This window comes from Sinohyriopsis cumingii, chromosome 3 (genome assembly GCF_028554795.1).
Source record: "Sinohyriopsis cumingii isolate HCF-2022 chromosome 3, ASM2855479v2, whole genome shotgun sequence".
Lineage (NCBI taxonomy): Eukaryota > Metazoa > Mollusca > Bivalvia > Unionida > Unionidae > Sinohyriopsis > Sinohyriopsis cumingii.
The window spans coordinates 94,877,226-94,890,194 of record NC_142963.1 but is presented as its reverse complement, the minus strand read 5'-3'; the positions used below and the strand labels follow the sequence as shown (position 1 = coordinate 94,890,194).

Here is a 12,969-nt window from a genome sequence, read left to right as displayed (position 1 = left end):
GTGAAAGACATTTCTGTTTATCCTGATGCCTAGTTGTGTTAAAAACATAATTTTTCATTGGTTAGTTCACTTGTGCATGTACAGAAGGGTAAATTGATCCTAGTATTAAAAAAATATCAAAATATATGTGATGGTTGCAGCCATCATGTTATCTGTCAGCTTAGTTACTACACTGCAAGCAAGGTCATGTTCAGAGTTGTTGTTACCTTGCTTACCAAGGTAAACATCAAAGCATGACAGATAGGCAGTCTGAGCATCACAGAGAATCCAAATTTTGATTCCCCTCTTTACTGGCTTTTCAGGCATGTATTGTCAAAAGGAGAGACATCCAGAAAATATTACCATAACTTTATCAACAAAAACCTCTCTGGACAGATTGTAATACTAAAGGAATGTTTTTCTAACTTGTTCAGTGATTGGCTGTACTTTGTATAACCTGTCAAAGTTTCCATCATCTCATGACGGCTTATTCTGTCCAGCAGACACATGAAAATACTGGTTTAACATTTGAAGGCTGTTGCATGTTAGTATAGTTTGAATTCCTAAATTGCCAACTAAATTGTCAGAGGACCAATATATAGCTGTTATGTATCAGGCAAATAATTGATTCCCATTAAGACACTGATACCAAAATAGGCTCTAATTTCCCCAGGAATGGTTTCCACCCACCTTGAGGCATCAGCCCCCGTTGCCCCATTTTCCAACAGGCATAATTATTAGTGTGATTTGAAATATCTGCTAACATTTCAGGTGTGAACAATACGCTGAAATAATCAAAAGCTGAAGCTGTATTAACATCAAATGCCTGTGGCAGTTTTGGCCCTGATGCATGCATGAATTCATATAGCATCACATCGTTGAAACTGTATGACCAACCATGCCCCCCCCCCCACCCCCAGCCTCTACATCTACTGGCTAATTGTTTGCGTCAGTATCACTTGAATTATATGAATCTGAATAACAGTAAAAATCCACATTATCTAAATAGGTATCAAAGCTATTATCCACCTCACTGAACCTTGGATCTGCATTCATGTCACACTCCCCATCAGTTTAACTCAGCCAAGGCTCTGCCTGAGGCTGGGGAAGCAGAGGATCCAACTTGCAAACAATAGACAGAAAAGACAGAATTTACATCTTTCCAGGATTGCTGTTTATGGGTTTATTTCCTAACGTTAATGTGGTTGGGTTAGTATTCTCAGAGAAACATATTTAGTACTAAATATATTTTCTCATCAATTCACAGATGACATTGACAAAGGTAGAATCAGATACATCCTGACTAATGCTGGAGAAAGTGTACAGGATAGTTTTACCTTTGACCTTTTGGACACCAAGCCTAACCGTGTGCGTGACAATCTTTTCCACATTATGTGGTCAGTTATTGGATTTGAGGCAGCGCATTTGAACATCACAGAGATGGCAGGAGTGATTAATGTCCCTGTCATCAGAAAAGGGAATCTAAAACAGGTACCTGCTCTCTCTCTCTCTCCTTTATTTCTTACTGTACACAGAGAGTATCTTTCAACTCAAATATAGAAAAACATTTTACCAGACTCATGCATGAACACTTTTGTGTTTGCAATTTTGAGGCACCTTGATTGCTTTTCAAACATTACCAATGATTTGAATTCATTATATTATAAAATAAATTCATTTAGAAGATATTATTGGATAGACTAAATAATTAGGCTATGTTGCTGATATTATTCCTGTAAGATCCATATAATAAAGTTAGTCACCAGTCACCATTCATTTCAGTACTCCATAGTAACATGCAGTACCATTCCTGGTACAGCCACTTCCAGTACGCAGGGCTCACAGCCAGGGATGCAGGACTATATGGAACACTCAGGACAGGTCAGTTTATCATTTTAACTGTTCTATATAAAAAAAATTGACATAAATAGACCTATGTGTATACCATTATTAGACCTTTGTGTATACCATTATTAGGGCTCTGTGTATACCATTATTAGGCCTCTGTGTATACCATTAAAAGGCCTCTGTGTTATACCATTATTAGGGTTCTGTGTATACCATTATTAGGGTTCTGTGTATACCATTATTAGGCCTCTGTGCATATCATTATTAGGCCTCTGTGTTAAACCATTATTAGGGTTCTGTGTATACCATTATTAGGCCTCTGTGTATACCATTAAAAGGCCTCTGTGTTATACCATTATTAGGGTTCTGTGTATACCATTATTAGGCCTCTGTGCATATCATTATTAGGCCTCTGTGTATACCATTCTAAGGCCTCTGTGTTAAACCATTTTTAGGCATCTGTGTATAGCATTATTAGACATCTGTGTATACCAGTATTTGACCTCCATGTATGTATATTTTAAAATAATAGTTGATATAGTCAAACCAAGAAGCATTTGTACAGTAGAAGTAAATAACAAATAATGAACTTGTGCTAAAAACTAAAATAAGCATGATCCCCTCTGGTCTTATGTATAAAATACATAATTTTCTATGACATTCTTCATATAAGAATATAAGTTTTAGGAATCTTGTTAGGTCACAGTTTGTCAGTGGCAAGTAGTACCCTCCAAGATGAGTACTCTTATCAAGTTTCATGACTACTTACAGTGGTGTCAGAAAAACAGGTAGATGAAAGAATCCAAATTAATCACTGGAGTTCATAAAGTATGTCACTGTAACCTCCTTCTGCCCATGCTGATACAACATTTTCAGAAGAACTGAGCCAAATGGACACAGACAACCAATTAAATGTTGGCCAAGATTGTGATACCTTTGTAATAAGACCAGCTAAACACAATCAGTCCTTATGTACAATCAATCTAAGATGAAACTTGTAAAATGCTGGAAATGATATCATGTGAAACATGGCTCATTTTTGAGAAAATGCCCACATAGATGTTCACTATAACAGTCTTGCCCAGAGAGGTCTCCTCATTTATATCCACTAGTACCTGTGCAGCAACAGCAATAATGGATTTAGGATAAAGCATTTTATTGCATACAATTTACCCATGTGAAAAAAAATGATGTAAATATTTTCTGGTATTTATTTTCAGTCAATCAGTGATCTTAATTTGTATGCATTCAGAATTTAATGTATCACGACATATTTGCTGGTTCCATAATTGACTGAATAATTAGATGCCTGTGACCTAAATTCAAGTTTTACTTCAGTGATGATTAATCACAGTCAACCTTATTTTCTTCAAACCTCCTGCAAAAGTATAATTGTCTGCAGTTACCATTTTGAAGATATCAAGAAATTTATTTTCCTTTGAAAAATCAGAAGAAAAAATTCATAAAGTACTTACCAAATTAGATGCAAGAAAACAAAGTTAACCTCTGTCAGTGGTCCAGTTTTGTCTGTATAGATGTACCCAGTGGGATATGTGGAAATATGCAGTAGTTTTTTACCACTTTGGGGAGGTAGAAAAACTACTTTTTCTGTCCTCACCTTTAATAATTGCAGTCTGGTTCCACATATCAGTTAAAATTTGTGAGAGACAGGCTTTTGTGGACAAGTTTTATTTTGAGTGCTTATGCACTACACAGCATTCTACACTATGCTGTCCCAGAATGCCTCTTTTTAAAGTTTAGCATCACTAAAAGTTGTAAAAGGTCTAAACCTTACATAGCAGACAAGTCATTCCGAAGATTGCAAACAGATTCACCCAAAATGGCTGATAAAATGGCTGTGACATAGTTGAAGCATATTTTATCCAGATCCTTTTCTACTTGGTCTCTTTGTTTGGTTTCATAGACCAGATGAGGTTATGGGATGGTCTGTTCTCAATTGCTTGATGTCAGTCTATCATTCAGAGATTGGATATTGAAAATAAAGGTAATTTATACAGAAAAGTGAAAAACTTAAGTAGAAAAATGTTTGACCAATTATTCCAGCACAACAATGAAACAAGTATTCAGCCACTAACTCCCCCCCCCCTTTGTTGATAATTCAGAGTACTCCCCCCCCCTTTGTTGATAATTCAGAGTACTCCCCCCCCTTTGTTGATAATTCAGAGTACTCCCCCCCCCCTTTGTTGATAATTCAGAGTACTCCCCCCCCCCTTTGTTGATAATTCAGAGGTGCCTTGGTAACTCACATAGTTGCTTATGCCATGGTCTGTTTTTTGGACACTGTTGTGCATGGTTTATCAATGACAATGTGTACTTACCTTACATGAGAGATGCCTCAGTACTACATTTATCAGAGTATTGTTTGTTAAATAAGAAATGCCTCAGTAATACATTTATCAGTGTACATTTTGTGATATAAGAAATGCCTCAGTAATACATTTATCAGTGTACATTTTGTGATATAAGAAATGCCTCAGTAATACATTTATCAGTGTACATTTTGTGATATAAGAGATGCCTCAGTAATACAATTCTCAGTGTACATTTTGTGATATAAGAGATGCCTCAGTAATACAATTGTCAGAGTACATTTTGTGATATAAGAGATGCCTCAGTAATACAATTCTCAGAGTACATTTTGTTATATAAGAGATGCCTCAGTAATACAATTGTCAGAGTACTGTTTGTTATATAAGAGATGCTTTAGTAATACAATTCTCAGAATACTTCTTGTTACATAAGAGATGCTTCAGTAACATGGTTGTCAGTGTACTATTTGTTATATAAGAGATGCCTCAGTAATACAATTATCAGAGTACTGTTTGTTATATAAGAGATGTCTCAGTAATACAGTTGTCAGAGTACAGTTTCTTATATAAGAGATGCCTCAGTAATACAGTTGTCAGAGTACTTCTGTTATATGAGATGCCTATGTAATACAATTCTCAGAGTACTGTTTGTTATATGAGATGCCTCAGTAATACAGTTGTCGGAGTACTGTTTATTATATAAGAGATGCCTCAGTAATACATTTGTCAGAGTACATTTTGTGGTATGAGATGCTTCAGTACTACAGTTGTCACAGTAAGTTATACAGTTGTCAGAGTACTGTTTGTTATATAAGAGATGCTTCAGTAATACAGTTGTCACAGTAAGTTATACAGTTGTCAGAGTACTGTTTGTTATATAAGAGATGCTTCAGTAATTCAATTTTCAGATTACATTTTTATTATATAAGAGATGTCTGAGCAATACAGTTATCAGAATATTTGTAATAAGAGTCCTCAGTAATACAGTTGTCAGATTACTTTCTCTGACAGTCATGACATTCACTTATAAGTTAGGTCCAACTACAAGCTACATAGAACCTGATAGGCATCTGCATTTAATTAATGTGATAGCAGATCTTGCTCAATACAGTTATTAAGAGTAATCAGTAGAACAAAACAACATAGACCCTGATCTGTTGGAGCATTATGTGACTGCAGATCAGTTCTATATTGTTCACAGTTGGATTTGACTGATAAATGAGTATATACAGTATTCTTTTTGTATATAGTTTTCACTATTTGACATCTTCATATCATAAAGGTGTACTTGAATTTAGTGGAAGTTGACATTGTTTTTACAGTGCTATTTTATGAAGTATAATTTGGATTGAAGGGTTGTAACAGCATTTGAAGTTTTATATATAACAAAATGCATAATTATAAGTCCAAATAATTATTTCATGTAAGTAACATATGTTCCATGATATTCTAGGTTCAGTTTGATGAGTGGCAGGACACAAAGGTGTGTACCATCATTATCAATGATGATTCCCTGTTTGAGGGACCAGAAGAGTTTTATGTACAGCTGTCTGGGCCATCTTTTGCCCTGCTAGGACCGCACTCCAAGACAACAGTTGCTATATATGATATTGAAGATGGTAATTTTATATTGTGTTTGAACTATGACATTAATGAAATTACTTCTTGCATATAGTACTGACCTTTATATAGTGACTTAGATATTACTTCCAGAAAATGATGTCAGAAGTTAATATTTCTTTACATTTTAACATATGAACCCCTAGTGACAAGTTTAAGTGGCAGGAGGTAGTAGCCTACTACCGAGCTCTGTAGCGTCATGGTCATGCATGATACACTAAAGTGGGTGGTATTATAAAAAGGTAGACAGATGTAGCTCTACAATGATGCCAAATAATCTGGAATTTCTAGTTGCACTACAAAACACAGAGGGAAAAACATCAATTTTTTAAATCATTTTTTTCTATCCAAAATTGGCTCGTGGTCAGGATCCAATTTTGTGTTTAGGTTTTAGGCTTTTGGATCTCAGATCTAAGACAAACCAGTATGAACTGCAAACAGACAGATGAACCTTTGCAAAAAATAGGATAAGATGGGCATTTGGAATAAAGGTGGTCTCAATACAAAATAATGGGTTCGTTTAGCAAAATAAAAAAAAAGAACTCCAACTTTTACCATTTTGCTCATGCGCGAGGCAAATAGCTAATGAAAAATGATGTTTCTAACACAACAAGGCAGTATGTTATTGAAAGATCACCTGGGATTTGGTGTTTTCAGATCTATTCAGAAATAGCTTTCAAAATGTGTTTCCTACTCCAATTTCATACGAAAATGACAAAAACCTCCAGGGGTAAATGTGTTAATGGGTGCATTTTGATGGCGTCACCAAATTTTAATATTCCTTGCGTATTCAATCACTTGTGCATCGACAATGCATATAAATGACAAATTTAGCCATTCCTTGACAATTTCTAAAAAAATTAAAACATCCTTGTTAAAAAACAATTGTCAGATTCAGATCATAAAAATTTGGCATTCTTCCATTGGTCAATGTTAGCTCCTAGTTACAAATGATAATTGAAATATATATTTATGGCTTCTAGTTACAAATGATAATTGAAATATTTATGACTTCTAGTTACAAATGATAATTGAAATATACATTTAAAGTGAGTATCTAGTGTAGCAGCAATTTGATATTGCCATTATGACTTAGGTCTGATGAATATACACACATATTTGTTAACTGCATTATTACAGTAGTCATTAGCATTACAACAAATTTGAATCGTAATGTCTTGCCGCAATACATGAAGTTCTCACTAAGGTTACCAAGAAATAGTGATAGGCATTAGTATATACTTATTGACATAGAGACAGAAGCTTTTTATAATGAAAATAAAGATGTCCATGATTTTCTATTATATCAAATTAGCTAACTTTGTCATTTTTTCTACCTTCAGAGCCCATCCTTCAGTTCAAAGACTCAGTTTTTCATGTGAATGAGAGTGATGCTTATGTCATGGCTACTATTGTACGCACAGGTATGGAAAGTGTGGGGGGTGGGGGGTGTTGAGGTGAGGGGTGAGGTGGGTGGGTGTGTAACAAAAACTTTTTGTAGCAAATCAAGTTAAGTGTACTAATTTGTTGATATTGCTATTTAAAATGTACCTATGCCATGCTTCATTAAACTTAGTTGTATCAGCACATACTTATGTAATTGAAGAAAGCTGCAGAAATGTAAACTGTACATCAAGGGATAGGGTGCATTTAAAAACATTCATGTATACCAAATCACGTTTAATGAAAAGCACAAAACAGTCCTTACAAATGTGCAAGATACATTCTAGTGTGTGCTCAGTTTATCTAAAGGTACTCAGGAAGATAGCTAACCAATAATGCCATTATAAGATTTCATCCACATGTCATGACTTATTTTGCAGGTGATTTGAGTAGCACAGTATCTGTGATCTGTTTCACCTCAGCTTTAACAGCAAGGGGAAGTTCACTCACATCGTTGGAGTCTGGCTCTGACTACATCTCCAGGGGGAATGCTAATTCATACCGTGTTGTCTTCCCACCTGGTGTCACCATGGCAACATGTGATGTCAAGGTCAAATTTATTTTCTTAAACAGTGTCCTAAAAGAGAATCATAATAAATTTTAGGTGTTGAAAACATTATTTAGTGAAGTTTTTACGATGGTCACATCACAAAATGTGATGGAAGAATTTAGTATTAAATAGCTAAATATAGTGAAGTTTTTAATATTACATAATTAAATATGGTGAACTTTTTAGTATGATTACATAAAATATGTTGAAGATTTAATAATATGATTACATAATGAAATATGAATTTTTAATATAATTACATAAATGTTGTGATGTTTTTAATATAATTACATAAATGTTGTGATGTTTTTAATATGATTACATAAATGTGGTGATGTTTTTAATATAATTACATAAATGTGTTGATGTTTTAATATGATTACTGAAGTATTTTCACAGACTTTTCATGACTTTAAAAAATATTATCTTCACAAGATCAAATCCAGTCAACTTAATGGGAGACATGCACATTTTGCTATTAATTGTTGTCAGTTTCCTCATATGATTGAATGGGGTTATATAAAACCAAAAAATGTAATATTTTGTTTTGGTCTGACAATAATTAAAATGTAATTTTATATATTAATGTGAAAGTCCCATAACTTATCTATTCAGCCAACTCAGAACGTTTCCTGAGTACATCTTTTAGAAATAAATATAGCACAGATTAGCCCATGGAAAATACTTCTGGGTATTTTATTGTACTTTAAGAATGACATGAAATTTTTTAATTAATTCTTCTGCCTACTATCCTGGCAATGGTTGAGGCATATAATGATACTCTTGTCTATTCATCTTCCCATCTGTCTATCCATTATACACAGGTTAGGTTCTGTGTTTTGGTCAGTTGTTTGTCACTGTGTTGGGGCATCCATATACCATGAACAGATTACCAGTTATTTTCATGACAAAGATTGTCCTCCAGTCCTATTCCTCTGTGACTGAGAGTATTGTTGTGACAAAGATTGGCCTCCAGTCCTATTCCTCTGTGACTGAGAGTATTGTTGTGACAAAGACTGGCCTCCAGTCCTGTTCCTCTGTGACTGAGAGTATTGTCGTGACAAAGATTGGCCTCCAGTCCTATTCCTCTGTGACTGAGAGTATTGTTGTGACAAAGATTGGCCTCCAGTCCTGTTCCTCTGTGACTGAGAGTATTGTCATGACAAAGATTGGCCTCCAGTCCTGTTCCTCTGTGACTGAGAGTATTGTCGTGACAAAGATTGGCCTCCAGTCCTATTCCTCTGTGACTGAGAGTATTGTCATGACAAAGATTGGCCTCCAGTCCTATTCCTCTGTGACTGAGAGTATTGTCGTGACAAAGATTGGCCTCCAGTCCTATTACTCTGTGACTGAGAGTGTTGTCATGACAAAGATTGGCCTCCAGTCCTGTCCCTCTGTGACTGAGAGTATTGTCGTGACAAAGATTGGCCTCCAGTCCTGTCCCTCTGTGACTGAGAGTATTGTCGTGACAAAGATTGGCCTCCAGTCCTATTCCTCTGTGACTGAGAGTATTGTCGTGACAAAGATTGGCCTCTAGTCCTATTCCTCTGTGAGAGTATTGTCGTGACAAAGATTGGCCTCCAGTCCTATTCCTCTGTGACTGAGAGTATTTTCATGACAAAGATTGGCCTCCAGTCCTATTCCTCTGTGACTGAGAGTATTGTCGTGACAAAGATTGGCCTCCAGTCCTGTCCCTCTGTGACTGAGAGTATTGTCCTGACAAAGATTGGCCTCCAGTCCTATTCCTCTTTGACTGAGAGTATTGTCGTGACAAAGATTGGCCTCCAGTCCTATTCCTCTGTGACTGAGAGTATTGTCGTGACAAAGATTGGCCTCCAGTCCTATTCCTCTGTGACTGAGAGTGTTGTCATGACAAAGATTGGCCTCCAGTCCTATTCCTCTGTGACTGAGAGTATTGTCGTGACAAAGATTGTCCTCCAGTCCTATTCCTCTGTGACTGAGAGTGTTGTCATGACAAAGATTGTCCTCCAGTCCTATTCCTCTGTGACTGAGAGTATTGTCGTGACAAAGATTGGCCTCCAGTCCTGTTCCTCTGTGACTGAGAGTATTGTTGTGACAAAGATTGGCCTCCAGTCCTATTCCTCTGTGACTGAGAGTGTTGTTATGACAAAGATTGGCCTCCAGTCCTGTTCCTCTGTGACTGAGAGTATTGTCGTGACAAAGATTGGCCTCCAGTCCTATTCCTCTGTGACTGAGAGTCTTGTCATGACAAAGATTGGCATCCAGTCCTATTCCTCTGTGACTGAGAGTATTGGAGTGTCATCTACACTTTAATAGTTCTGAAAAAAACTTCTATCAATACTGACTCATTGCAGATAGTGGATGACAGTGACCAGGAGCTCTCAGAGCAGTTCATGCTGGAACTGTCCTCTCCCTCCCTTGGGGCCAAGTTAGGGCCTGTATCCATGGCCACTGTGGTAATTCAGGGACCAAATGATGGTAAGTGCCAGTCCAAAAATAGAGAAAAATGTCATATGAGAAATAAGTGGAACCTCACTGTGGACATGAATTTGTTTAAATCTGTAAATATGCAGAATGTAGAAATATTAATGCAACAAAATATCTTGTTGCCTGTAGCATATTGGAAACAAAACTTCAGAAGTATATTATAAAAGCCCCTGAAAATGTGAAAATAATCCGTAGATTATTTATCTCATTTTTATATCATATTTTCATACCACTATTGCTGACCGCTCTGGTGGACTAGTGGTTAGAGCATCTGCCTTAGATGTGGGAGGTCACAAGTTTGAACCCCGGCTGAGTCATACCAAAGACTTACAAAAATGGTACTAACAGCTGCCTTCCCTAAGGTGCTCAGCATTAAGAGGTTAGTGTTAGGACTGGTCAGCCTGGTGTCAGGATAATGTGACTGGGTGGGACATCATGCTACATGTCTGCGGCATGATGCCCTAATGCTAGACATCACTACAAACTGACACAGTGCAGACATCGTAGCAATTATATGACGGAATTTTTTTAAAAGCTAAGTTAAAAATCCAAATTTCACACAAACACACACCACTGTTGCTGACTTGTATTCCATTAGATGTTTAATGATGAAGGGTTTATGCCAGTAATGTACAGAATATATATATTTATAGGTACATATTACTGCTGATGTAACTTATATGGTAGTGATCATGCATTTTCCAAATATTCCTTCAACAAAGAAAAATTATCTTTCAGAGTCTTTAATTTACTTCTCACTGCCAACCTACCACTTTGATGAAAATGCTGGTACAGTGGAGGTGGAGGTGCTACGTGATGGTACTGATCTATCCCACAGTTCCATGGTGTGGTGTGCCACACGGCTTTCAGACCCACCCTCTGCTACTCCAGGTCAGGATTATATACCCAGCTCAAGCCAGATCACATTTGGACCGGGACAAGCACATCAGGTATAATTTATTTATTATTTACATTCCATTAGGTCTACAATAGAATATATATTATTTTGTATATATTATTTTTGATACCCCATAATGAACAGATTGACTTCTAAATGGAAGATTGGAAAGAAGCAATGAATGTAGCTAAAGAATGGGAATGGTATTCTGTAAAAATTTAATAAAAATTGATGCAATCCTGGAGTATGCATTCAGAATGAAACATAATGTAAATACAGATCCAACCTTAAGACTATTTCACTGAAACAAGTGTCTTACAATTTTCTACCTAATATTTCTTCATGTGAGTCTTACTGAGCATCAAACCAAGATCTAGAAAATTCTTGCAGACTTACATTAAGTCACTAGTCCACAAAACATTTTTGTTAGTAGCAGAAATATGTATCTGTTACAGTATATTAAAAGTTTATTGGCTGTGTTAATGTCTATTCTACTAAGTTAAACGTTTATTGACTGTGTTAATGTCTCTTGTACAGTCCTACCCATTTATGTCGACATCCTCGGGCCCGAGGAAATATTGTCGACATAGGCAGATGTCAAGATAAGTGTTGGCGGGGTATCTGAAAAAAGATACAAGTTAAATTCGTCAGTAAGGGGTGACCTGTCATCAGAGAGTAGTGTTTACACTTTGAGAAAACAAACAATGGAAATTTTGAGTACATGAAGACAAAACCAGTGTGAAATACACTTGTATATTGATATATACGATATTCAATGCGGCATTAGCACATGTTTCCATAGTTGTTATTTACATGCTTCAAGTACATGTACTTAAATTGGCCTAGATTTTGGTCAGTATGTTCCTATCTTATTGAGGCTACCAAGGGGATTGGGCTATTCACAGGGAAATGAAAACATGTTAATAAGTTGGTTTAAACAGTACATGTATTTAGTTACAGAAGTCATCATGAAAAGTACATAAAAGTGAAAAAGAGATATGCGGCTGATATGATTAATGAAGGCATAATATTGTATACACTGACACATACTAAATAAAGTTAAAAAGGAAACTGTCACAGCACAATAAACTTGTTTTAATCACCGATCACTTTGGATCATACAAGAATCAATCAGATTTCATTGTTGTTATTTAAGTCGCCATTAGAGGGCAACTTTATAGGACCAAACAAAACTTGATTTTTTATCTGACCACGACATTAAAGCCTGGTGGCAAGATCAACTAATTGTTGAATAAAGTACATGTCGGAACTGGCCACTTGCTGACATAAATGATTAGGTGGGAAAATTAAAGCCTATTGGCAAGATTGACTAACTGTTGAACAAAGTATGGGTTGGAACTGGCAGCTTGTTGACATAAATGATTAGAAAACAAAGGATTTGTTTAAGTTGGGACCAAGGGGTTCTGTCGACATGTATGTTTATTTATTATCTTGACGTTGACATAAGCATGACAATTTTGGTAGTAATAGTAGACCAAGGGACTGGGACTTTGCTTTTTTGTCGAAATAGGCAGCTTGTTGACATAAGTGATGTTGATATAAGTGGGTAGGATTTTACTATGTTAAAAGTTTATTGACTACATTATTGTCTCTTGTACTATGTTAAAAGTTTATAGACTGTGTTAATGTCTCATGTACAAAGTTGAATATTTATTAACTGTGTTAATATATTAGCTGCAGTACTAACTAATTGATTCATTTTCAGTACATTTCATGAGTTTGTCTTCTAGAGTGAAATTTGCATATTGCTATTCATTAAATATGGATTTGTATGAACAGTTTCTTTATACGGATTTCATTAGGGAACAAAT

The 12,969-nt window shown here is 35.9% G+C and overlaps 1 protein-coding gene across 1 annotated transcript in view; it reads left to right on the top strand.

Moving 5' to 3' along the window:
• The window catches only part of LOC149803322 (extracellular matrix organizing protein FRAS1-like), a 307,035-nt gene that overhangs the window by 266,322 nt on the left and 27,744 nt on the right, over window positions 1–12,969 (top strand). Inside the window, exons 44-50 of the mRNA XM_089953030.1 lie at window positions 1,247–1,470; window positions 1,762–1,860; window positions 5,611–5,776; window positions 7,121–7,201; window positions 7,601–7,770; window positions 10,107–10,230; window positions 10,978–11,189. Of these exons, the coding sequence (XP_089809156.1) occupies window positions 1,247–1,470; window positions 1,762–1,860; window positions 5,611–5,776; window positions 7,121–7,201; window positions 7,601–7,770; window positions 10,107–10,230; window positions 10,978–11,189 (1,076 nt within the window). The remainder of the gene's footprint in view (window positions 1–1,246; window positions 1,471–1,761; window positions 1,861–5,610; window positions 5,777–7,120; window positions 7,202–7,600; window positions 7,771–10,106; window positions 10,231–10,977; window positions 11,190–12,969) is intronic.